Source organism: Mus musculus, chromosome 5 (genome assembly GCF_000001635.26).
Source record: "Mus musculus strain C57BL/6J chromosome 5, GRCm38.p6 C57BL/6J".
NCBI classification, from domain to species: Eukaryota; Metazoa; Chordata; class Mammalia; order Rodentia; family Muridae; genus Mus; species Mus musculus.
Window position 1 is genome coordinate 113757110 of NC_000071.6, and position 24865 is coordinate 113781974.

At 51.4% G+C, this 24865-nt stretch overlaps 2 protein-coding genes and 1 pseudogene across 10 annotated transcripts in view; 2 read left to right on the top strand and 1 right to left on the bottom strand.

Moving 5' to 3' along the window:
* The window catches only part of Sart3 (squamous cell carcinoma antigen recognized by T cells 3), a 29957-nt gene extending 14666 nt beyond the window's left edge, over positions 1-15291 (bottom strand). For 3 of the 6 annotated variants that reach the window (NR_151532.1, NM_001356623.1, NM_016926.2), the window contains exons 1-6: positions 14212-15291; positions 6964-7090; positions 5720-5824; positions 3986-4170; positions 2112-2163; positions 1030-1154 (exon numbers count right to left, since the gene is read on the bottom strand). Coding sequence is in view for 4 of the 6 variants with exons in the window: in NM_016926.2 (NP_058622.1) it covers positions 1030-1154; positions 2112-2163; positions 3986-4170; positions 5720-5824; positions 6964-7090; positions 14212-14526 (909 nt within the window). In the remaining 2 variants the exon portion in view is untranslated. Of the gene's footprint in view, positions 1-1029; positions 1155-2111; positions 2218-3985; positions 4171-5719; positions 5825-6963; positions 7091-14087 lie in introns of all 6 variants that reach the window. The other 3 variants (NM_001356621.1, XM_030254699.1, XM_006530406.1) reach the window with 3 other exon arrangements.
* Gm3511 (predicted gene 3511) lies at positions 9991-10305 on the top strand (annotated as a pseudogene).
* Positions 15292-15308: 17 nt separating the features above from the next.
* On the top strand, positions 15309-21179 carry Iscu (iron-sulfur cluster assembly enzyme). 4 transcript variants are annotated; one of them, XM_030254754.1, is made up of 5 exons: positions 15309-15835; positions 17154-17267; positions 18109-18219; positions 19662-19969; positions 20724-21165. In XM_030254754.1, the coding sequence occupies exons 1-4, from the start codon at positions 15476-15478 to the stop codon at positions 19947-19949; spliced, it is 873 nt and encodes a 290-aa protein (XP_030110614.1). In that variant the 5' UTR covers positions 15309-15475; the 3' UTR covers positions 19950-19969; positions 20724-21165. The 4 variants fall into 4 exon arrangements, with proteins under 4 accessions (XP_030110614.1, XP_030110615.1, NP_001350246.1 ...); XM_030254755.1 differs by having other exon boundaries at positions 15662-15987; positions 20724-21166; NM_001363317.1 differs by having other exon boundaries at positions 15692-15987; positions 19662-19740; positions 20724-21179.
* The last annotated feature ends 3686 nt before the right edge of the window (positions 21180-24865 follow it).

The window sequence follows — 24865 nt, forward strand, 5'->3', positions numbered from 1 at the left end:
ATGTGGTTCCACAGAGAGCCACGGCACACACTCATCACTGTGTGGTTCCACAGAGGGCCACGGCACACACTCAGTCACTGTGTGGCTGGCCCTACACTGCAACGAGGGACACACTTGTTATAATCAGGACCACACTGGCTCTCCACACAGGTTCGTATTGTTACTGCCTGCCTGTTCCCGCTAGATGGAGACCCAGACAAGGAATCTAAACTAAGATTTCAAGTCAATGAACCATCGCCAACATAGACAGTAGTTCAAAAGCAAAAAGAAACCATCAGAAGCCAGGACTCCCAAAAAGTACCCAGAAAAGGAAAAGGGGGGCAGGGGGCTTTACAACTTCTAACGCTGAAAAAGCTTCACAGACAAAAAGCCCCAAGGGCCAACGCACATGAGCAGAGGCTGTCATTAGTAATCAAGGAAAACACAAAACTCCAACTCAACTTGGAGCACAAGCTGAACTCACTGACGTCAACACGGGACTGGCAGCTGAGGGCCCAGCACTGCTGGCAGGGTGCAGGCAGCATGGCCCTGTGACCAGCGAGTTCCTTCTTCTAACACAGGCTAGAGAAACCCCTCTGTGTGTACAGACGACACTGTGCCCCTGTGCACACACTGCTGCACATACAGCCACACAGGGTGACACACGGGCTGAACACTTATGACACATAAGCTAAATACGCACACATACAAGCACACGAAAAGAACGCAGCCTGGATCACCATGCCGAGGTCTACAAGCAGGACCAAGCACGATGCTAAGGGTCCGTCCACAGGAGCACAGCCATCCAAGGGGCAAGAGGGACTGTCATGAAGCCATCAAGTGGCCACCTCGAGACCAGAGAGGAGCAGAAGAGACTCCCAGGGCACTGCGTGCTCTCTCCTAACCTGAGGGCTGGGGACACGGATGTTCACGTTGCTCTATGTACTACATGTTACACGGCAGAGCAAACCTTAGAGACTGTTCTCTGCGGCTACGGCTGCGAGTTGTGGGAGAGCTTTTGGTTAAGTCCCCAGTGAGCAAGGCACTCACCAGCGCTTCCTCGTAAGGCTTGTACTTCTCTAGCTGCCCCAGCGCTTTCTGATAGCTCTGAAGTACAGACTCCGGCATGGGCTCCTCTGACCATTCTTCATACTCTGCAAAGGTGGCCTCCATCTCTACAGAAAGACGGACTCAGGCTGTGGGCTGTGCCGTTGACTTATACCAACATAAAAAGCCAGAAGATCGCAGTGCCGCCCACCCCTCCCACACCTGTGGTTACCGCAGCTCTCACTGCTCAGTCCCCAGGTCTGTGCAGTGGCTCCCAGCACTGATCGAGCCGCACTGCAGTCCTACACCTCCACCCTCTACCTCCTGGGGCCCCACCTCTGCACGTCTGTTCTTCTGTAATCCTCAGGGTGCCATGAGGAAAGAAGCTGACATTAACAGCAGAGTAGCCTGGCTGCCTCGAGCTACCATGTCAGATGGAATCTACAAACACGTCAGTTCTGGTCTGTAATGGACAACACCCAACAATTCCAGCAGACAGCACTTGCTAACATCGAGATCTGAAGCCCAGGGAGCCGTGACGTAAGAGACCTCAGGACTCAGCAGCTGCCCTGAGGTTCTGAGCAGGGCCTGAGATAGGCAGTAGGGGCAGTGCTGACCCCACACACACAAAAGGCCCTCCTGGCACTGCCCATGCCCAGTGCCGAAGTCATGCCAAAATGGGCTCACCCACAAGGGACCCTAGGCAAAGCCCCTAAAATTGAGACATGAATGGCTACAATCTACTTCTGAAGCAAGTCACTGTAGGATCAGCAGAATGCCCGTGACATGCAGAGACAGACCAGCATGGGACTCTGGGTCAAGTGTCCCAGGAAATGAGGCACTGTGATCATGTCCCCCTTTGCAAGTGTGTCTCAAAGTAGTGAGAACTGTCAAGTGGGCTCCAGGAAACATGGTCTCTCGCCCGCCTCTGAGCCTAATAACTCTTAGTGTTAACAATTCGAAACAGTCTTTTCTGACAGTATTGAGAACACCAATCCTGCCTGCCCCATAGGATGCTGGGAAGGATGTGAATGAGGGCACTAGCAACACAGATGGCTGGCTGCTGACAAGTCTGCTGCTCTTACCGTACAGTGGGATCGCCAGCTGTCGCCGGAAGAGACTGTGCACTTTCTCCAGCTGTGAATCAAAGGTTTGTTCCCGGTCAGAAGGGGAAAGGAAGGCAGCTATGGGCTAAAGAGGCAAATCAGCAGTAAAGAAAAGTATTGGTTCCTTCCACTTCAGAAAAACTCTCAACAAACTGTCAATTCAACCTGAAAATGAGTCTATGCCACGTCACACAGGAGGTGTCATCCATACTGTGGCCTCTAGGGCTACGGCAAGAAGAGAAAGAGGAACACAAGGGACCCAGGGGCCAGTGAGATGGCTGTGCGGGCAAAGAGGGCTTGCTTGGTCCTAGGTCCACAAGGTAGGAGAAAAGCAACCCCCACAAGTTATCTCTGACCTCTACATGCAGCTATGGCATACATAAAACACACACACATACACACACACACACACACACACACAAAACAAAACAAACAAAAACAAATCTTTTTAAAAAGAAAGAAATCTGGGTTGGAGAGATGGCTCAGAGGTTAAGAATACTGGTTGTTCTTCCAGAGGACCTGAGTTCGATTCCCAGCACCCACATAGTGGCTCACAACTCTAATGGGATCTGATGCTTGCTTCTTCCAGACAGCTGTTCAGGAAGACAGAGCACTCATATAAATAAATTTTTTTGAGAGGGAGGGGGAGGGGAAGGCAGGCAGGCAGGCAGGCAACTACACGGTGCCAAGCCTAAGTATCACAAAGGAGAGCACTTAGGGTCCCAGCCTCAGGGAGACTGGGAAGGAATCTGGACAGCACAGTGGCAGGAGTCAGACACAGGGCAGAGCTGCAGGCTTGGGGACTGCACGTGAAGTACGCTATGGTAAAGCCACAGCAGACAAATGCAACAGTGTCTGGAGAGCCAGCCACGGCGGGCATGTGAGCCCAGCTCTGGGTAGCAGAGGCAGCAGGCGCTGTTGTCTGAGGTCAGCCCGGGCTCATGTCCAGACAAAGTTTGGGAACAGATGCTGAAGAGCACAGGCCCCGGCCTCACCCAGTGCTCTGCAGACTGAGTACAGAAAGTCGCCAAGGCTGCGCTCGTCACACGGCTGTCTTCACTCAGCACCCTTTTCCAAATGTTAGACTATAAGCAAACAAAATGGGATCCAAAGCTGGGCATGGTGGCGCACGCCTTTAATCCCAGCACTCGGGAGGCAGAGGCAGGCGGATTTCTGAGTTCAAGGACAGCCTGTTCTACAAAGTGAGTTACAGGACAGCTAGGGCTATACAGAGAAACTCAAAAAAAAAAAAAAAAAAAAAAAAAAAAACAATAAAAACAAAAAAACAAAAAGGGACCCAGGTACCCAGTGCAGGCATGAACACCTCGTACACCTGCCTGAAAGCCATTTTATACAATGTCACAGGGGTCACAGGGCCAGTCTCCCAGTCCCACTATCAGTCAGCACTCAAAAGGTTTGTAAAACAAAGCATTCTGGATTTCTGAGTTCCAGATTAGAGATGCTTGACTTGTGATGGCCACCTGTGAGGGGGCCCAGAGAGGGCTCAGCTGTCCATCCACCCCTGTGAAGTGAAACCTCCCCTCAGTCACACTGAACGTGACACAAAGGTATACATACATAATATACACACATGAAGACACACACAGACACATATGCACTCATTACACACACACACACACACACACACACACAGAGAGAGAGAGAGAGAGAGCTGTAGAACTACAACTGCAGTGTTTTAATGTATCAGAAAACAGTCATCTATTTCCAAGTCAGCTACTGACTTTGCTATCGACTGCCCGTCTCTTAACAGGCCAGCAAAAGCTGGTCAGGCTCTTAGAGTCTGTCTGAAAACAGCCCTTCCTGCAAGCAGGGACCTCAGAGTCTGGACTCACCCGAGCAGCCTCCACGATGGCGCTTTCAAACTCTCGGTAGGCCTCCCAGATGGCCAGGCCTTTCGTCATGTGCAGGCCAACAGAGGACAGGGCTCTTTCAAAGACAGAGCGAACCTTCTCAAGGCCACCTTTCTGACCAATGCCACCAACTGAGTACTGGCCATACTCTAGCCAAATGTTTGGACCTAAAAGACAAGAAGCGATCTGTAAGTTCGGCTCACTGATATGTCACCCTCATGAAGACAAAACACATGTCCACCAAACACATGTTCTTTCTGCAAAGGACACTGCCATCAAGCACTCCAGCTTCCCACAACACTGAACTCTCAGAGAGCTGTCCACATGTTCCTAAGCACAGCAGAGATCTGACCACACAGAAAGCACGCCAGGGGTGCGACACATACACACAGTGCACACCAAGTGCATGCATACACACAGTTCATTAAAACCAAAGGGGTAGAGCATGCAGCCCCGTGTGTTTATCCCAACAAAGCAACAGACATACACATGAGGGTGGGGAGCTTGAAGGAAACCACTAACATATTTCAGTGACCATAAGTATAAATCTGAGACACTTGTCCAAAACACTTCAGTTCCTAGAGTTTCATTTCTTGCTAGGCCTTAATCTTGCAAGTCTTCTGGTAAAAAGGGGAAGAGAAAGCCAGAGCACCCAGCCCATGATTAGGAATCCACTTGTTCTGATTCGAGACTCTGAGGCAAGGTCTTCCCTTCAGCCCTGCCTGTCCTGAAACTCTGAGGCAGCATGCACACATGTGGAGTTTCTGATATCCCATTGAGTAGTATACCTCTGACAACCAATAAGCGCACCCTGATGGGTGTGGTGGTGACACCTGTACCCAGTACAAGAGAAGCAGAGGCAGGAGGATCATCACAATGGCCACAGCCCCCTTTGACACACCTATTTTTTTGGTCATCTTCGAACCAGGACCCAAATGCTGCTCTCAGAAGTTGGGTTATTTTCTTAGAGACAGGGTCTCATGTGTCCCAGGAGAGCCTTCATCTCACTAGATACTCTAGGCTACCCTTGAACTCCTGCTCTACTTCCTGAGTGCTGGGACTATAAGAGAGCACCTGCACTCAATTTCTTAAACTGTTTCAATGCTCTTCTCGAAAACATGGTGTCCAGGCTGTAGAAGATGCTGTGCAAAGCCAATATTTCAAACTTTTTGTTTGCTTCTGAGACAGGGTCTCACATGAACTCACTGTGTAGCCCAGACTGGCCTGGAACTCATGATGCCAGGGGTAAGTGTGTGAGGACACACCCATGTACAGGTTAGGAAGAGGCTGAAGCTCAGCAGCCTGAGCTACAAGGTGAGACCCTGTCTGAAGCATTAGCATCAAAAAGGACAGGTCAGACAGAAGGTCCAATCTTAATACCAGCACTCAGGCCGCTCACAGACTGTAGCTTGGTGCGGTGGGGAGGGGGGAGGCCGTTTCAATCAAAGATACAAGCTGAGCTTTAAGTGCCTAGAAATCCCATTTAAGCCCTCTCTGTCAGACAACTGCTGAGTGCAGGAAGCACTTAGTCTCTTCCCAGGAAAGTGGTAGTTTCTTCTACTTTAATCTTAGGCCCAATCTCTACTGAACAAAGAACTGAAAACCCTAAGTCCGGGACTAAAGCATCCTTCCCTGGCCATCCCTCCCTCCCTCCCTCCACACACAGCTCACAGCTCACAGCACGGGGCGGGAGGGACCCAGGGCCCAGGCACTCACAGATGTAGTCCTTCACGGCTCTCTCAAAGAGCTCGTACACGTGCTCGCGGTCCAGGCCGTCCATGGCCATGCTGATCTCATCGTGGAGCCACTCCAGCCAGAGCTCTAGAGACAACAGCACAGATCAGCACATGCCCTCTCCTGCTCCCACAGGCTCTTACAGCAGAACACACACTGCACTCTCAACAGAGGCAGCGAAGCTATCACGGCAGAAATTCACTTCTCTGCAAAGCACTTGGCATGTTCCCATGAAAGGGAGGTGAGGAGAGCTGTGTCTGACCAACCGACACCAGGGTTGCCAAGCTGAACAGTCAGCTCTAAACATGCACAGGCCCAGCCACAGAGCTGCTCACCGCCAGTGTGCTTCTCAGGGGCAAATGTGTGGACATAAGCAAGATGGACAACTACTGCCCCAAACACACTTCCATTACACTTCCAGGCTGGAGGGATAACTCAAAGGGAAGGAGCTAGCTGCTCTTCCAGAGGACCCTGGTTTGATTCCCAGCACCTAAACGGTGGCTCACCAGCTTCTGTAACCCATTTCAGGGGATCCGACTCCCTCTTCTGGCCTCTCTATATACCAGGTACACACACATACTTGCATAAAGAAAAAAACCACCCATATACTGAAAAACTTAAAAGAGATTTAGAAGTATAAATGTTGGTCTGGAGAGATGGCTCAGCAATTAAGAGCATTGATTGCTATTCCAGAGGTCCTGAGTTCAATTCCCAGTAACCACATGGTGGCTCACAACCATCTGTAACAGGATCCAATGCCCTTTTCTAGTGTGTCTGAAGAGAGCAACAGTTAACTCATGTACATGAAATAAATTTTTTTTTTGGTTTTTCGAGACAGGGTTTCTCTGTATAGCCCTGGCTGTCCTGGAACTCACTCTGTAGACCAGGCTGTCCTGGAACTCAAGAAATTCTCCTGCCTCTGCCTCCCAAGTGCTAGGATTAAAGGCGTGCACCACCATGACCGGTGAAATAAATAAATCTTAAGAACTATAAATGTTTACCTAAATTTTCAATTCTGTGGTACAACAGGCTAACTACACACTTGTTGAAATGGAAGAGACCACAGTGAAGTTAAATTACATTAAGGAAAATGTTTCTCATATTATTGGGGTAAGCAACCAGTATTCCACAGGTGAATCTGTATGACAGACCACAGTCTGCAAAACAGCCTGAGACGATGAAGCAGCACGGGGCAGGCAGCGCTCCTCTCTCTCCCCGCAGCTTACCTTCGGTCAGGGGGAAGAGCTCACTCATCTTCTGGCGGGCCGCCCTCACTCTGCTGAGCTCGCCTTCCAGCCGCAGCAGCCTGATGAGCTCCACGTGGCAGTTGTAATCATAGCCATTGATGGACAGCTAAGAGCAAAGGGACACTCCTAAGAGCGGGTCTCAGCATGGCTTAGCAGTTGTCACCACAGCCCCGCCACACAGAGAACTCCAGAGGTTCCCCCAGGCTCTCTAAGGAACATGGAGCTCCATCCTTAGCCAAGTGACCTGTGACTTCCTGGGCCTCAGCTCCCCAACTATGTGGGGGCCCTGCTAGTCTCAGCCCACGGAGCTCGTGGGATTTAAATGGCAGATGTATCATGAGTTCCTTCATCTTACTGAACAGAAGTAGGGACAGCGAGAAGCTGGTGTGGGATCCATGACTATGCCACCAACTCTGGCACAGGTCCCAAACCTACAAAACTCCCGTGGGACAAGACAGCCACTAACTGGCACCTGGGCTGACTCTAGAGGGACACTGCCACAGTCACAGCTCCTCGGTTTTCTTGTTTTTAGTGTTTCTTTAATTATGCACATCTGAGGTAAGTGATGTCAGCTGTTCTCAGCCCCGGCTGAGGTCACAGGTGGTTCCCAACCTGTGTGCTGAGAGCCAAGCTCTTCAGTGAGCTCTCGCCAGGCTCAGTGACAGGTTCTGGAGAAGGGCTGGTGCATTCTTGTTAGCCCTGGCCACCCTCCTACTCCGGAACGCAGATCTTGCTGTCACTGGAGACCTGCATTAAGCTGCATTTTTTGTAGTCCTGGCTCCTCTGCCTTTGCCAGCCAGAGCTCACACTACGGTGGGATTTTTCCAAATTCCGCAACAGCAACATAAAGGCTCATTTTTACATTTGGAACTTTTCAAGGTAAAAACTGAAAATATTTTACTCTTACACATCAACACAAATAGACTATAAGAATAGGATTAGCAAGCCGGGCAGTGGTGGTGCACGCCTTTAATCCCAGCACTTGGGAGGCAGGGGCAGGCAGATTTCTGAGTCTGAGGCCAGCCTGGTCTACAGAGTGAGTTCCAGGACAGCCAGGGCTACACAGAGAAACCCTGTCTCAAAAAAACAAAAATAAAAAAGAATAGGCTTAGCAGTAGCCCCACCATGAGAGAACCAAAAACAGCCTTCCAACAGGACAGGGGTGAGTCTGAGAAGGGACCGTGGAGCCCACAAAACAGAGTGGGAACAGAAAACAATGGGGGGGGGGGAGAAGCCCTGTCTCCTGGGGACTTTTCTAAGTCATATAAGGAAGAAACATACAATTTAGGACCATCTGACCCCAAGCCAGCATTTATGAGTGGGAGTGGAAGGGAAAGGCTCCACACCACTCAAGCCTGATGCTAAGCGCCTTCAGTGGAAGATGCCAACACACAGAGAGAGCAGCACAGAGAGTTAGGCCTGGGGCAATCCCAGTACTGCCTTCGCAGAGATAGGAAGGCTGAAGTCTTCCCTTGGCTACTCTGAGAAATCCTGGCTCAGGGGGAAAAACTGGATGGTGTGATAGATAGCCCATGCCTTTAATCCCAGACATGTGGACAGCAAACAGGCAGACTGTGTGAGGTCAGCACTGTGAGCCAGTGAGGACAGACACATGGAAACAGTGCCATTCAGTCCACAGGGGCCACAGACACCACGCCCACCTACTACAGCCATAAAGGGCAACACCTCAGCTGCTCCCAGCACCCAGCCTCCACCCCCATGCCAGCCAGCAGATGCGAGCTCATGGCCTTCACCCCCACACCAGCCGGCACATGCGAGCTCACAAAGCTTTCTTCCTAGCGCCCAAACTGCAAACAGCCTTATGGTGCAAGGCCAAGCCAGGGTGGAGCACCCACATTCCACTACTACACTGCAAAGGGAAGGGACATTCTTGAAACGGAAAGGTGATTTTGAGTCAGAAAACAATTTTCCACTCAGCAGATAAAGGGAAGACAAGTGGCCTCAGTGCAGAAGGGCAGCTCACAAAACCACCCAACCAGGACTTAGAATTTGTATTTGGCAAAAGAACAGAAAGACACAGCGTAGCCTGTGAGCCTCCCGTGGTGCTCCCCAGTGGACATGCACTCAGAACCTTCTAAAACCACACAGAGATGTCCACAAGTTCTCTTGTCAAACACATAGTTGAGTCTGAGGCTCAAATAGCTAAGGGAAGGAAATGAACGACATGAGGGGAGGGGAAGATGGCACCTGCGCGCATGTCCTTAGAACAAGCAGCCTGACGCACACAAGCCAACTTTACAGGAAGTTTCTCAAGTAGCTAAACTCACAGAAAGGAAGATGACCTGGACTGGGAGAGAGAGAAGGGGCTACCGCATGGGCACTGGGCTCCAGGTCTGCAAGGTGAACTTCTCCAGACCTCCACACATATGAACTGATGTCATACCAAGACCTGCACATTTGGAAATGTTTCAGATGGCGAATTCTAGAGCAGAAAAGTCTGGAAAGCATTTCAATAGGCTGGCACAACACAACCCTAACTGCAAAGTGTGGCAAACCTGTCTCCTCAGTGACAGCATGCCCTACAGCAACAAAGCGCATATACCAGTGTGCTCATATTTCTGGATTCCAGTACTGTGGTGGCCCGAGCCTCTAGTCCCACCACTCAGGCGACAGGTAAGAGGATCTCTGTGAGTTCTCAGACAGCCAGGGCCATTTTAGAGAGAACTCACATGAAAAAGAGGGGGAAAGGTTTTAATAATAATCAAGCAAGAAAGTTTTATTAGGAAATAAAAGCAGTGCTAAGAAGGCAGGTGGCTAAGCTGGCATAGAACTGAGCAGAAGAGCCCAGAGCACGCAGATGAGTCGGCTCTTGTTCCATCCACTGACATCAGCCCAGGTCCACAACTGAGACCCAGAGTTTGTAAAACGAGACTCAGACACTAACTCTTAAGCCAGACTTAGAGACTAGCTCTCCAAATGCTTGCTATCAACACACAGAAAGACGTTGATAAAGAACATAAACAGTGACTTAAAAGTGAGCTGGGGCTCTCCGCCAGATCGCCGCCATCATGGACACGAGTCGCGTGCAGCCCATCAAGCTGGCTAGGGTAACCAAAGTGCTGGGCAGGACCGGTTCACAGGGACAGTGCACGCAGGTGCGAGTGGAATTCATGGATGACACCAGCCGCTCTATCATCCGAAATGTCAAAGGCCCCGTTCAAGAGGGTGACGTGCTCACCCTATTGGAGTCAGAAAGAGAAGCTCGAAGGTTGTGTTAATCTTGCAGCTGGTGGGGTTCTGGATATCCACTACTTAGCCCACAGAATGATCTGCAACTGTTAAATAAAGCATTTATATTAAAAAAAAAAAAAAAGTGAGCTGGGCTTGGGCTCCCTTCCCAACAGGTGCGTGGCAGCTTGCAATCACCTGACTCCAGTCCCAGGGGATCCATGCCTCTTCTGGCCTCCAACTACATGTGCAGTGAGCATGGGGTTTAAGAACACAGAAATAGCATAAAAATATGTTCTCGTTTTAATCCCAGGTGTGGGATCCAGGGCTGCTTCAGACTGTCCACAGCAGCTGACTATGATTGGTCTCATGCTCTAGGAGGGGCGTGACTTTTGCCAGCCGTGACTGTGACTATGTGACATTTGAAAGTCTGTGGACTTTTCAGAGTATAAATGCTAAGGCCCAATAGCCAGAGGCTGGTTGGTGTTTGGATGCGGCTGATTGCAGTTTGTCAAATAGTCACCGTGTGCAGAGAAGATTAGACATCCTGATGGCGAAGATCAAACTTGCCCCAAGGAACTCGATGCCCCTAGTCAGCAGAGAACACCCCTTTCCTCTCTATCTATCCTTTTGCCTTTCCACCTAGTACTGACAGGTTGAATAGATGTAAGAAAAAGGAACCCACAAAGTAGTAAAGACAAGCTATGTCCGTGCTTGTGAGCCCAGCATCTGGAGGCTAGGGATGGTTAGTGCTAGGGACGACAACATGTACTTCCCATGAACACTGCATGTGATCGTTCCCGCTGTCAATATGACACAACCTAGAATCACGTGGGTAGAGTCTCAGTGTGGGGTTTCTAGACCAGACTGGCCTGTGGTGTGTCTGAAAGGACTGTCTTGATCATGCTAGGTGAGGTGGCACTATGGGTGGCACATTCCCTAGGCAGGGCAGTGCTGATCTGAGTTGAGTGCACACTCACAGGCATGCACACACTCATTCTCTCTGCACTTGACTGTGACTGACAGCTGCTCCAAGCTCCGGCTGCCATGACTTCCTCATAATGATGAACTAGACCCTCAAGTTGTGAGCAACCTTCCCCTAAATTGCTTCTGTCGGGTTCACCACAGTGAACAAAGCTAAAGCAAAAGCCAAAAAGGAGCCTGAGGTGGACAGCGTGGCTTCTGGGGTCAGCCTCTGACTTTCTGAAACAAGGCCGATGCTTGGGTGGAGTATGAAGCCGTGGCATGGTATCAAATGCACCTGACCTACACCACAGGACGGCCCAGGCGGCTCCATGGGCAAGCACATATGGAACGAGCATGAGGACCTAAGTCTGATCTGTGGAAGGAGAGACGGGCTTCAGGAAAGGATTACTTCGGCCCAAGCACACACACGCACACGCGCGCACACACACAGGCACTTCCAAGCAATTGAACTGAGGAGTGAGTACATTGCGCTCTATTCCAGGCTCAGGCCATCATTAATGACACATAAGGCTTTAAGGAGAAGGCTCGGCCACAGCTACGCGGTCAGGACAGAGCAGAAAGGACACCACACACCATGCACCCAGCACAAGAAAGGCACTGCAGAGAGGATACAGCTGCCAAGACTGCAGAAGCCAGGAAGGGAAAGGCCTTCACTTAGCATCTATTATGCACCAAAATGGGCCAGACTTATGTGTGGGCCAATGTGAGAGCGCACATGACACACACTGCCAATGCAAGGAGTGTGCGCCGTTCCACAGCCTGAAGACATTTCTCCTTTAAGAGCAAGGAGAGCCAGTCTGCTCCCTGCATCCCAGAGTTTCTGCTGAGTCAACGCATGGCAGCTAAAGCCTGTAACTGTACATGTGAGAGGCTAGGGCTGGGGCTGGGGCAGACGTCTGAGCCCCTAGGCTAGAGTGAATTCCAGGTCATCCCGAGCTACCAAGTCAGTCCTCTTGGAACTGAAGAGATGGCTCTGCTCCTGCAAACAAGCCCACCAACGTAACCTGGACCCCTGAGACCGCAGTGAGGAAGGAGAGAAGCGACTTCTACAAACTGTCCTCTGCCATGGCACAGGTGCACCTGCCATGGACACCAAATAAGATTCAAAGCATTTATCACTAAAAAGTAGGAGAGATAACCACCTGCTCCAAAAGACCTCTAATAATTAATTAGACATGGTGGCAAGTGGGGCAAGCTAGGTTATCGTTTTGTAACTAGAAAGTTCTCAGCACCACAAATCCAGACAAGGCTAGCTGACTGGACTGTGTTCCTCACACTGCTGAGGAACTGCACCTCCGGGGGAATATCTAGACCACAGGTGACTGGAAGAGATCGAGTCCCACTTATGGGAGTTCGGATCAGCCATCCTACCATTTCTGAGCCTTGTTTCCCCACGAGAACAGGTTTCATCTCTCTGGGGCCCCACTCCTCCACATCTTTACCTTGTGCTATGAACAACTGGGCGCACCAGATCTTGGTCTTCCTGGCGCAATGGTTTACAGCTGGGTTTGCCCAACAGGAGGTACTGGCAGAAGCATGGGGGGGGGGGAACATATCAGGTCTCCAGTCCCGCTGTGACTAGCACCCCTGGTTCTGCTCCCACACTTTATAGACAGTGACTGACTATTCATGCACCTTTGCTCAAACCATTCTAATCTGAATTCATCACCTACCCCTGCTAGCATACTGGATTATAAAGGAGTTATCACCAATAACAGATCAGGGACCGCTTTACTACCTGGGACCAGGCACTGGGGCCATAGTTACCATGGCAACTTCATTAGGCAGGAGTCATGGGCTATAATGATTATTTCACAGAAATTATTGCTCCTAATCTACAGTGGAAGCTGTTTAAAAAAAAAATCACTGAGGACACATGAGTATTAGTTGTTACCGAATTCCAAAAGGATGCAGCCTTGGCGATTAGGAACATTGGCTGCTCTTCTAAAGAAACCAGTTTTTAATTCCCAGCAACCACAGAACCCCTGACAACAGTCCCTAATTGCAATTGCAGTTCGAGGAGACCTGATGCTCTCTTCTGGTCTCTGCTCACACACCCATTCGGGGAAAACACTCATACACGTAAATTAAAAGGGAGTTGGGGGCGCTGGATATGGCAGCTCTGGCCTGGTAGGGGCGACAGAGGCAGGCATATCTCTGTGAGCTCCAGGCCAGCCTGGTATACATAATGAGTTCCAAGGCAGTCAAAGCTACATACTGAGATCCTGCCTGAAACCCCGCCCCCACAAAAAAGAAAGAAAGAGGGAGAGAGAGACAGAGAGACAGAGAGAGAGAGAGTGAGTGAGTTGGGCCCTGGCCTTCAGACCAAAAGCCTCAACCTCTGCACTTCTATTACAGTCGCGTTCGTTTTTTTCGTTCTACACCACTTTTGACCACTATTACTATCCTTAAAGGAAAATAAGTTCCCCTCCGACTGTCAGACAGTTAAACCACTTGGTTAAGAGTGACAGTCCGGCCGGGCGTGGTGGCGCACGCCTTTAATCCCAGCACTTGGGCGGCAGAGGCAGGCGGATTTCTGAGTTCGAGGCCAGCCTGGTCTACAAAGTGAGTTCCAGGGCTACACAGAGAAACCCTGTCTCGGAAAAAAAAAAAAAAAAGAGTGACAGTCCGGGGCTGGAGAGATGGCTCCGCCGCCACACCTGATGACCAAGAGTTCAATCCCCGGAACACACATGGTTAAAAGACAACCGTGTCCACGCAGGCATACAAGCACAAGTTTAAAATAAGAAGAAAAAAAAGAGAGAGTAAAAGCTTAAAAAGATAAACACTCTCAGGTGCGGTGGCACCTTGTGCAGGAGCCCCCTCAACGAGCCTCAGTTTCCCGGGGAAACCGGATTAAACACTATTCAATGGAATACTTTAGGGACGCCCTGGGCGCGCACTGAGCCGGGGACGCGGGGACTCACGGTGGCTCACGGCGTCCCGGCGACCTCAGCGGTCTCCATAACCACGGAGGACCGAGGGGGCGGGCCGGGCCTGGGGACCCGAAGGGAGGAAGGGAGCCCGCCGCCGCCACCCAGGCCGGCCAACCTGCTCCTCCAGCCGCTCGATCTCCAGCTGGTTCTTCTCCTCCTCCTCGTCGTACTCCCACTCGTCCTCCCCGGCGGAGCTCTCGGCGGAGGAAGCCATGGCGTCCTCCTCATCCCCATCGCTCCCGCTCGCGCCTTCCCGCTGCAGGTCCCATCCGGGGCCCTTGGCCTCCGCCGCCTCCGCGGCCACAGCGCCGGACAGCACCTTCCGCTGCACACCGGCCGGCTTCGCCTCATCCTCTTCTCCCTCGGCCTCAGGCCCGGCCTGGGGCTCAACCTCCGGCTCGGACGCCGAAGATGCGGCCGTCGTCGCCATCTTGCGCAGCCCGCGACTCTCGGGTCTTCCCTCGCCCGCCGAAGCCCGGCGAGCATCGGGCTGTCCGCGGCGTCTGCCTGATCAAAACTCCGCTCGGCCACCAGCGGGAGCGTCGCGGACGGCCTCAGGGAGCAGGAAGCTGTGGAGAATCCACCGCTGATGCTATCCTTTAGCGCCTCCAGACGCCACCGTCAGAAGAAAAGGCTCACGAGCATAACCTGCGTCCGGCTACAACCGTGGACAGCTGTCGGGTCTTTGGGCCGGAAGTGGCAGCCACAGCTGAAGTGGTGCGTGCGTGATGTCCGTAGTTAAGGTCGAGGCGCCATCTTAGGAAGGTCAAAGTCGTCGCTTTGGACTAAAGACCTTCTGTAAGGCTCGGCCGGCTCCGGTGCGTGGTTGTTTCCCGGCAACCGACCCTCAAGTGCGGACAAGATTGCAGTTCCTCCGCGATCGGATGCACCATCTCATGGGAAAAGTCTCATCTCTCGAATAAAGCTCCCTCCCCTTTGTAACACCTAGTACCTCGTAGTTGTGTTAAACGAGTCGCTTTTGTGGATTTTTATAGTCAATGATAATACATTACAATAAGTATTGATTCGGAATGATGTGCATGGCGGTAAAACAAACGTAGGTGTCGAGGGATGGGGTTCGTTTCTCTTATACCCCTCGTTCTCGAGGTCGGAAAAGCGTTGCTGTTTCCCTCTGCACTGCCTTTCCCCTTCATCAACAAGGTTAACGAGCCAGAAATCGCGTCCGTTTTGCTCCCAGGATTTTTTTTTTTTTTTTTTTTTTAGTGACACCTAGAGTACACTTAATATGCATTTGCTCCATGGGTGAAACGGCTACCTCGGAATTAGTAAAAAAAAAAAAAAAAAAAAAAAAGGAAGAAAGAGAGAGAGAAAGAAAGAAAAGGAACTCCACAGCCTGAACAAAAGTCTACCAGGGACGTATGCATGATCGAATCATAAACACGCCTGAAACCGAGCATCCCCACGCCCATCGCAGCACCAGACAACCTTGCACGCCGCTTCGGACCTTCCCGCTCTGCGCCTGGCCACGCCCCTTCCGAGGGCGCGGTCAGAGGGGGCGTAGCCGGGCCGAGACGCCAGCGCAAGCGCCGAGCTGCGGTGACGTCGAACGGGCGCGCCATCCCTCCGGCGTCGCCGAGGTCGACGCAGCTCAAGCCGGCAGGATGGCGGCGGCCACGGGAGCTGGCCGTCTGAGGCGGGCGGCGTCGGCGCTGCTGCTGCGGAGCCCGCGCCTGCCCGCCCGGGAGCTGTCGGCTCCGGCCAGGCTCTACCACAAGAAGGTATGGGCGGGCGAGGGGGTGCGCGAACCATCGAGGGGACCTGCCGCCGTTGCGCAGATCACCAGCACCGAGGAGCCCCGCGGCCGCCTCTGCCCCGCCGCGGCCGTCACTCCGAGTGTCCCAAGGCTGACAGCCCAGAAGGGAGGGTCCGGGTATGTCGTGCCGGGGGTCAAGGGGCAGCACGCACACACACACACACACACACACACACACACACGCATGCTTGAGCACACTCGACAGCACCAGCGTCCTCCCCAGCTAAGCCATTGCCCTGGCCAGATGGCCTTGATCAAGTCACTGGTCCCCTCCCATCCTTTCTCTCAGACCTGACAGGAGTCTTCTGAAGTCCCCGTACGTGGAGCGCTCGGTCCAACCAAGGGAAACCACTGATGGCGATTTATTTACTCTTTTAGGAGCCGATGGCCTCGAGCTCAGCCAAGCACCTAGCCCAACATTAAAACTTCGGTTCTCAGTTGTGTGTTTATTGGTAGGGAGCAGAAAGTATAGAAGAAGAGTAGTTTGCGGGCCCCCACGCTTTTAGGGACGTTAAAATCCTCTTGACAGGAGACTCACTCCGAAAAACAAGGCTACCGCAGATGTACAAGACACTCCCTCCCCCCCCCCCCAAAGTCCTTGATTAGATGATGCGTTATGGGGGCTCAGGGCTTAGACTCAATCTGCAGATGAGGGTGCCTCCTGGTAACTAGCGGGAGAAAGCTCGGTTATTAAATCTTAGTGTGTCCCTGACTTTAACAGCTGCTTGTTCTGTTCTGGCTTGGGTGCTCTTGCCCAAGGCCTTCTACCCCAAAGGGAAGGTTGTTTTGTTGACATTATAGCTGCAGGACCTTGACGGGCTGGCAGCCTTAAGGCACCAGGGGGCGCTCCTGCCACAGGGTAGCGCTGTGTTTATGTTTACAGCCACCAATGACTCGTTCGTTCCCCAACCTCCAGCTCATCTCTGACCTTGAAACTTCTGGGGAACTCTTCCATTTGGGGCTGTTTTTATTCTCGGGATTTTTTGTAAGTGCATACTTCTCTTTGTGTATTGTGTTTGGTAAAAAAGAGAAGTTGTGCTTTGAGCCCAGATCTGGTACAGTGTGTGAGTCAGGGGATTACTTCTGGTTGACAGCCCCCTGAAAGGAAGATGTGTCTGAGTTTTCACCGGTTTCTTGGACAGTATCTTCGATACAAAGGTCGTTGGGGAGGAGATAGAAAGAGTTTGGGTCACACATGGGTCTCCCACCTCTGTCCCATACAGATTGCTGATCTGAGAGAGAGAGTAAAGACCGTAGCGATTTCTGTTGATCTGCCATTTCAGGTTGTGGATCATTATGAAAACCCTCGGAACGTGGGATCCCTTGACAAGACATCTAAAAATGTTGGAACCGGATTGGTGGGGGCTCCGGCATGTGGTGACGTCATGAAACTGCAGGTACTGACTGGGTGAAAGGATTACTACCTGCACCCCAACAAGACCTCACAAAGCATTTTTGTCCTGTCTGTGTATTCCTGTGAGGAGGGATCAGTGGCTGACATGGATGATGAGGGTAGAGACTCGGGTCTCGTTCTGAAACAGATGACCTTATCTTCCACCTCACTGATCAGTGTAGATCCTGCTCTCACCGAGCAATCGAAAGACTCTGTGACTGTTCTGACCAAGTGAAGGCCACCAGGAGCTAGCGCTTTCAGTGAGAAAAGGAATATTGTGTTAACCAAACCTCTCCAGGAAAAGGAAGCGGGGCAGAGGGAGGTGGCAGGCTGTGCTTCAGTCAGCCATAGCTTTAGCTCAGCCTCCTTCATGGCAAGCAGGAAAGAGCCGCTAATTATAGTTGGTGCCCCAGAGAAAGGTACTGATGGAGCCATGGTTGCAGGTAATCTCTCTCTGTCTCTTTCTGTCTCTCTGTCTCTGTCTCTCTGTCTCTCTCTCTCTCTCTCTCTCTCTCTCTCTCTGCGCCTGAGGTGCTAACAGGGGCAGCAGCTGTAAACAGATCTCTGCAAAACAGGAGTTCACATACAGCGGGCTAGGGCTGAAAACAACCAAGTGGGGTGAGGGGCACCATTTCCCTACCTTTGTGCCAGCTGGACCTGTGTGGACCCCAAGTTTCACTCTCTGTCACCAAGCTCTGTGAAACAAATCACGGTGACCAATGTCACAGCATCTGGAGTGGACACTAGCCAGGGCTCATGTGGAACACACACTGTGGACCTCCAGAAGGTCCCAGCTCTCAAGGACAGGTCCAGCTGTGGCCGCTTAGCTTCTGTTTCCTTTCTAGATCCAGGTGGATGAAAAGGGGAAGATTGTGGACGCCAGATTCAAAACATTTGGCTGCGGCTCCGCCATTGCCTCCAGCTCCTTAGCCACAGAGTGGGTAAAGGGGAAAACGGTAAGACCACTCACAAGTGTCATAAAGCTATTTAATCCCGGAGCAGTAAAGCCCAACAGAGGCAGAAGGAGCTCTGTGAGTTCTAGGCCAGCACGGGATACGTAAGGAGACCTGTCTCAACAAAAAACATGGAATTAAATCAGAACTCCCTGTGACCCTGGCTCTGGGAGAGTCTACTCATGAGTCGCAGCAAAGCAAGAAGCAGGAAGATAAAGATGGTGACTTCAAAGCCTGCCTGGGACACCCAGCAGGAACTCAAAAAAAAAAAAAAAAAAAGAAAAGAAAAGAAAAGAAAAGAAAAAAGCCAGTTTTTTAAGCCCTGGTTACATTCCTCACGCTGGGAGTTCAAGGCCATCTTGTTGCTTAAGGCAACGTGTCAGTCGCTGCTGTCACTGGTTGTCAGTTCCGTAGATGAGGATCAGCACCAGGCCGCCCAGCCACAGAACTGAAAGGCAGTCTTGGGCTCTCCCTGATGTCCCTGAGGTCACCAAGGTCCCCTGAGAGCTGCTGTGCGGCATTCACAGTTTTGTCCCATCTCCTGCTTCAAGTAGGAGTCCAGACGGGCATGCACAGGAAGGCAGAGACAGCCGCGTCCGAGGGAGGCTTAGAAATCAAAATCTTTAAGAGCTGAAACTGCTGAGATCCAGCAGCTATGAAACCACCCACGCTAACATGGCATGGTGGCACAGGGCACACAAGCCTGTAATCCCAGCTCAGACAAGGAAGGGACAGGAGGCTTGGGGTGTGATGGTCTCCCTCAGCTACTTAGCAATTGAAAGACCACCCCAGACTGCATGAGACCCTGTCTTAGAACAGTGTGGACCTTCACGGGGCCCAGTCCTGGATGCTCACAACGCCAGCCAGCTCTAACAGAGCCACCTGCTCCACAGGATCCAGGCGTTCTGGCCGTTGAGCTCCTGGGGGCCAGGGAGACCCACACCTGCTTGCTCTGGGGGAAAATGGCTCGAAGGAAGTTGGTTAAGAACTAGCCTTGGAGAAAGGGGAAGTGAGACTGGGCACATGCTCCTGGTATTTCAGGGCTCTGAACTACGGTCAGACAGTAGGAAGACCCTTTCTCTGACCTTGAGGCCTCTTGTCTGAGGGAGACCGGCTTTCCTTAATGCATAAGCATGCCTCTGCCTCTTCATCCATCAGAGGTCTCAGACCCCCAGGCATCCTCAGGCAGATGCTGCCCAGCAGCCTAGGCGATGCCTGCCTTCAGTGGGCAGTGAGCATTCTTGTTCCTGCTTACACAGCCAGGAAGCCCGGGTTGTGTCCCCGACTAGAGATCCCTTGGTACACAGTGGCAGCCCTGCCCAGGAATTGTGTTGAATTAATTATGTAGCAGGAGTTCCCTCAGACAGCCTATCCTGAGGTGTGTTCTGCCCACGCTCAGCAAGGTCAAGTTCACTGAAACTGTACTTTACCCCGCCACACTTCAGGTGGAGGAAGCCCTGACCATCAAAAACACCGACATCGCCAAGGAGCTCTGCCTGCCGCCTGTGAAACTGCACTGCTCCAGTGAGTCTGCCCCACCTGCCAGGCAGCTTGGATCTGTTCAGAGTCTGCTGTTCCCACCCCACGGTGGCCGGGCAGCTGAGACAGGCAGCTCTTCCCCCACCCTGCGCTTCCCCAGTCTGCCTTTGCTGTCTCTGAGTGTGTCTGCAGTGCCTGAGGCCACAGTGCACTACCTACCACACTGCCCCACGAGAGCCTTCCCACACTGCTAAGCCTCTTCCAGAAAGCAGAAGTAAGACGTCACCCTGACATGCTCAGCTTTCTGCCCCCTTCCAGCTCTCGGCTTCTGCTTCGCCCATAGCCTCACCCTCGGTATCCTCTCAGTACTAGCCTTCCAGTGTGGGGCTGCAGCAGGAGGCATGCAGACTGCTGCCAGGTGACAAGCACTCTCTGCAATACCCTCACTGTTCCAGCCAGAAAGGTGTGCAAGTAGCACACTCTTGAATCTTCCTGACTCTAGTACCCACCAACTTAAAAAGGTTCTCTTCCTTAAGCCCGCCTCTCAGGCCAGGGAGATGGCCCAAGTAACAACTTGCCACCAAGCCTGAGTTAGAACTTCTAAACCCGGGGTCTGGTGAGATGGCTCAGTGGGTAAGAGCACCCAACTGCTCTTCCAAAGGTCCGGAGTTCAAATCCCAGCAACCACATGGTGGCTCACAACCATCCATAATGAGATCTGACTCTCTCTACTGGAGTGTCTGAAGACAGCTACAGTGTACTTACATATAATAAAAATAAATAAATCTTATTAAAAAAAAAAAAAGAACTTCTAAACCCATTCCCCAAAGTTGTCCTGTGACCACCACGCATGCCCAAGCACATTCAGCCACTCACATACAAGCACAAGCATACGTATTCTAAATAGATAGGTATTTATACCGACATACAAATATACAATGCTGTATGTGTGTAAGTGTATAAGATGTAATAAAGACCATGCCTCTGGTGTCAGACATTGAAGCTGTCTACCTTCCCATGCCTTCCAGTGCTGGCAGAAGACGCCATCAAGGCCGCCCTGGCTGACTACAAACTGAAGCAAGAGTCCAAGAAGGAGGAGCCAGAGAAGCAGTGAGCCCTGGAGACACTCCAGCCAGTCACAGCAGCTGCTTCCTGCCACCCTGCACATCAAAGAAGCTACGCAAAACGCACACTATTCACCACTTGCACAAAATGTGCCGTTGATTACACCTGATCCCGTGTTCCTTTCAGCTCACGTGTGTCCTTAGTGCAGTTAGTGTCTTGATTTAGTTTGTGGCCTGGGACTGAAATCAGCACCGAAGTCTTAAGCTCTGGAGAGTGACAAGGACTTGTACCTGACCTGAGGTAGATTGCCAGCAGAGCGCCTTATGCTGGCTATCTGATAGGATCTATTACTGAGTATTTAGCAGATCTGCATATATATATTATAATAAAAATGTGAGACAATGGTTTTCTGTACTGAACCTGATTCTCGACTCCCTCACACACCCCTAGTGCAGCCAGAGCGCCTCGGGGTTCTCAAAGGCCAGACTGTGGTGGGTGACAGCGATGGCCACTTAGCTGCTTTCAAAAGGCTGGAAGAGATGCAGGATCTCTCCCCTCTGGGAAGTGTGGTCAATTCACAAGGACGTTGAGGGTCCCTGCAGTAATCCACTGGTCAGTGAAAGGCAGAAAGTAACCCCAGAAACTGCCCGAGTCAACCCCGTGGGCCAAGCAGGAACAGCTTCGGGATTACACCGTTGGACTCTAGACCCCAGGCTCCAGCCTCACTCTTGACAGACAGTTCTAGCCTCCAGAGGCCACCCAGGCTCTGTGTGGTGGACAGTGAACTGAAACCAACTGAAGAGGCTAATCTGTTCCCTGCCTGATAGAAGTGTGTGTCTCTCATGTTCAGCCGAACCGAGTACACGCACTGCAGTAGCCTTCAGTTTGTTCCAGATACACAACGCAGACTCAGACACAGGGAGCAGCCGCTCCTGACCTGCCCAGTTGTGTAGCTCAGGGAAGGGCCCTGTCTTCCAGTCTTGGCATTGGGAGATACAGCGAACTTCAAAAGCAAACTCTTTTCTGATGGTGGCTTTGTGTCCCAGCATACACAGGCTGACTCTTCAATCATCCTTTATTTCAAAATATTCTGGGTTCTGGAGAAGGGCTCAGAACTTCAAAGGCCACTTCCCCCGCAGTTGGGAGGAGACCACAGGCCAGAACCCATCAGAATCTCAAATTAGGCCCTGGGTGGAGCCATGTCAAATTGTACTGAAGGGCGTGTTGTGGCTGTGCAATTTGGTCCCTTCCTCGTGGCAATGCCACAGTTCCCACCCCTATTTGTGATTTTAAAATGAGACACTTCTGAATTCCACACATCAAGTTGCTGGCACGGCCCAACCCTGAGAATACGGTGTGCAGCCCAGAAACAGGTCCGATTTCTGTAACTTCCTATAAATTTGCTCTGCAAGCAGGTCAATTTGGGCCCCAAGTACTCACTGAACTAAGTAAGGGGGTTTGTCACAGTCTCCATGTGTGTCTCAGAACACTAAAGGAACTCTTACATGTAGTGACTTCTATGGGGGGGTTGGGAGAATCTTTTGGTTTTTTGCCTCAAACTCGAAGTCTTGTTGCCTTGGCCTCCTGAGTGTGTCGTTAACAAGCATGCACCACCATGGGTGGATCACATGATTGATTGGTTTTAAAAGGCAAAAGATGAATCTCAGGTCCCTCGAATTTTCTCCTTTGCTGGCAGCCCCTGGGAGAGCTGCACCTTTAAACACATCAGCTGGCCCAGGCTGAACGGCCCTGAGCCTCCCCTTGTACCCTGTCCTTCCTGGCAATCACTGTGGCTCCGAGGACATCAGAGGCTTCACCTTGAACCCCACATGAAGACATATTAGGCCTCACATGTCGTGACTCTGTCACCCAGGGAATCACTACTGAATGGCTGGCTCCTCAGTCTGCCACACACCAGGCACTGGTGCTGGATGCTCAGTAGAGAGAAAGCTAAGTGCTAGGAATGTAACAAAGGTGAAGGGTGGGCTCCAAAGTCACGAACCCTCCAGTCAGGAATCAGCATGGGCAGGACCTTGGCTGTGACCGTAGCTGCCCTGAACACTGGCATCATTCACTCTGCCCTGCTCATAGAGACTGACATTCCCATGACAACCATTGGTTGTCTTTTGTGAGCGCATGATCTCAAGGTTTCCAACCTCTGGTCTTGTTAGCCTGGAACTACATAGTACTGCACAGTACTCCAGTACTACACAGTGCTGCACAGTACTACACAGCACCCCAGTAGTATACAGTGTTGCACAGTACTACACAATACTGCATAGTACTACACAGTACTACAGCACTCCACAGTACTCCTGTACTACACAGTACTACACAGTACTCCAGTACTAAACAGTGCCACATAGCACTACATAGCACTCCAGTACTACACAGTGCTGCACAGTACTCAAGTCCTACACAGTGCTGCATAGCACTACACAGTGCTATGCAGTACTACAGGCTACTACAGTAATCCACAGTACTACTACACAGTGCTTCACAGTACAACACACTACTTCAGTATTATAGAGTGCTGCACAGTACTACACAATACTGCACAATACTACAGCACTCCACAGTACTCCAGTACTACACAGCACTACGCAGTCCTACACGGTATTACACAGTACTCCACAATGTTATACAGCACTGCACAGTACTCCATAGTACTACACAGTACTACACAGCACTGCACAGTACTACACAGCAGTATGCAGTACTACACAGTACTATATAGTATTACACAGCACTATTCAGTACTGCACAGTACTACACAGTGCTGCACAGCACTACACAGTACTACCAGGTATTATATAGTACTCCTGTACTACACACAGTATTACACAGCCGTATGTAGTACTGCACAGTACTGCACAGTATGATACAGTACTCCACAGTGCTGCAAAGCACTACACAGTACTACCAGGTACTATATAGTTCTCCTGTACTGCACAGTAGTACACAGCAGTACTTAGTACTGCACAGTACTCCACAGAACTACATAGATTCTCCCCCCATCAACACCCACGCAGCAACACCCAGTAATGTCTGTCACACTCCGCCACAGTCTGCCTGCCTAATACCGGGCTGAACACCACCCCCACCGCTCCCACTGCTGCCCAGCTGTCTTTGGAACCTCTACCCACCTCCACCCCTGGCCTCACTTCATGGAAACCTAATTCCCAGGAGTCTCCGAAGGGAGGAACACCCTCACTACCCTGGATCTGCTAGTGCAGAGTGGTTTCTGGACCCTCCCATGCTGCCCCACAGCCTCTGACCAGTGGGGTCACAGGAAGCCCGAGAGGGGAAATGAGCTGGACCTTACTCTGCCCAAGCACAAGCACACTCCACAGCCCTCTGTCCTAGGCCTGATTTCTGACCCTAACAATACCACGTTCTGTCTACAACAGATACTTAGGGATGCTTAACCTCATTGAGCCTCTTACTGGCTCCTAAGATACAACTGTGAGGATTAATTCCACATAAGGTGGAAATTTCCACAGCACCGGGAATCTAGCAAGCACTGGTATTAGGCACCAGCATCGCCAACACCGCCAACACACACCGTGGCTGGCATCCTCCCTACTACACAGCAAACTGCAAGTCCTCAAATCCACTGCTTCCCTCCAAAGCAACAGTCTCTGGAGACAGTCTTGACGGGCAATTAAAGTTAAACAGATGTGCAAACGTGAGCCTATTCCAACAGGAGTGGTGGACTTATAAGAAGGGGCCTCTCTCCACACTCAGAGGAAAGGCAAAGTGACTATCTACACTCCAGGAAAGATTCTGCATCAGAAACTGACCCTGCACGGGAGCCTGGACCGTGGACTGTCCCACCTCTATAAAGTTCTATTGTAGAAGCCACAGGAGTCCACAGTACCCTGTTGGACAGGCCAAACCCTGATACAAGTACCACCATCATCACCATCACCGTCTTCAGGTTTCTATTGCTGTGACAAATACCATGGCTAAAAGCCACTTGAGGAGGAAAGGGTTTGTCCACTTACACTTCCAGGTCAGGACAGGAACCTGGAGGCAGGAGCTGATGCAGAGGTCGTGGAAGGGTGCTGCTTACCGGCTTGCTCCCTACGGCTTGTTCAGCCTG

Bases quoted from the DNA above. Each gene is read 5' to 3' on its own strand.
- Iscu (XM_030254754.1), top strand. From the start codon at position 15,476: ATGCATGATCGAATCATAAACACGCCTGAAACCGAGCATCCCCACGCC. The intron at 15,836-17,153 runs GTATGGGCGGGC...CTGCCATTTCAG, and splicing joins CCAGGCTCTACCACAAGAAG to GTTGTGGATCATTATGAAAA. The intron at 17,268-18,108 runs GTACTGACTGGG...TTTCCTTTCTAG, and splicing joins GTGACGTCATGAAACTGCAG to ATCCAGGTGGATGAAAAGGG.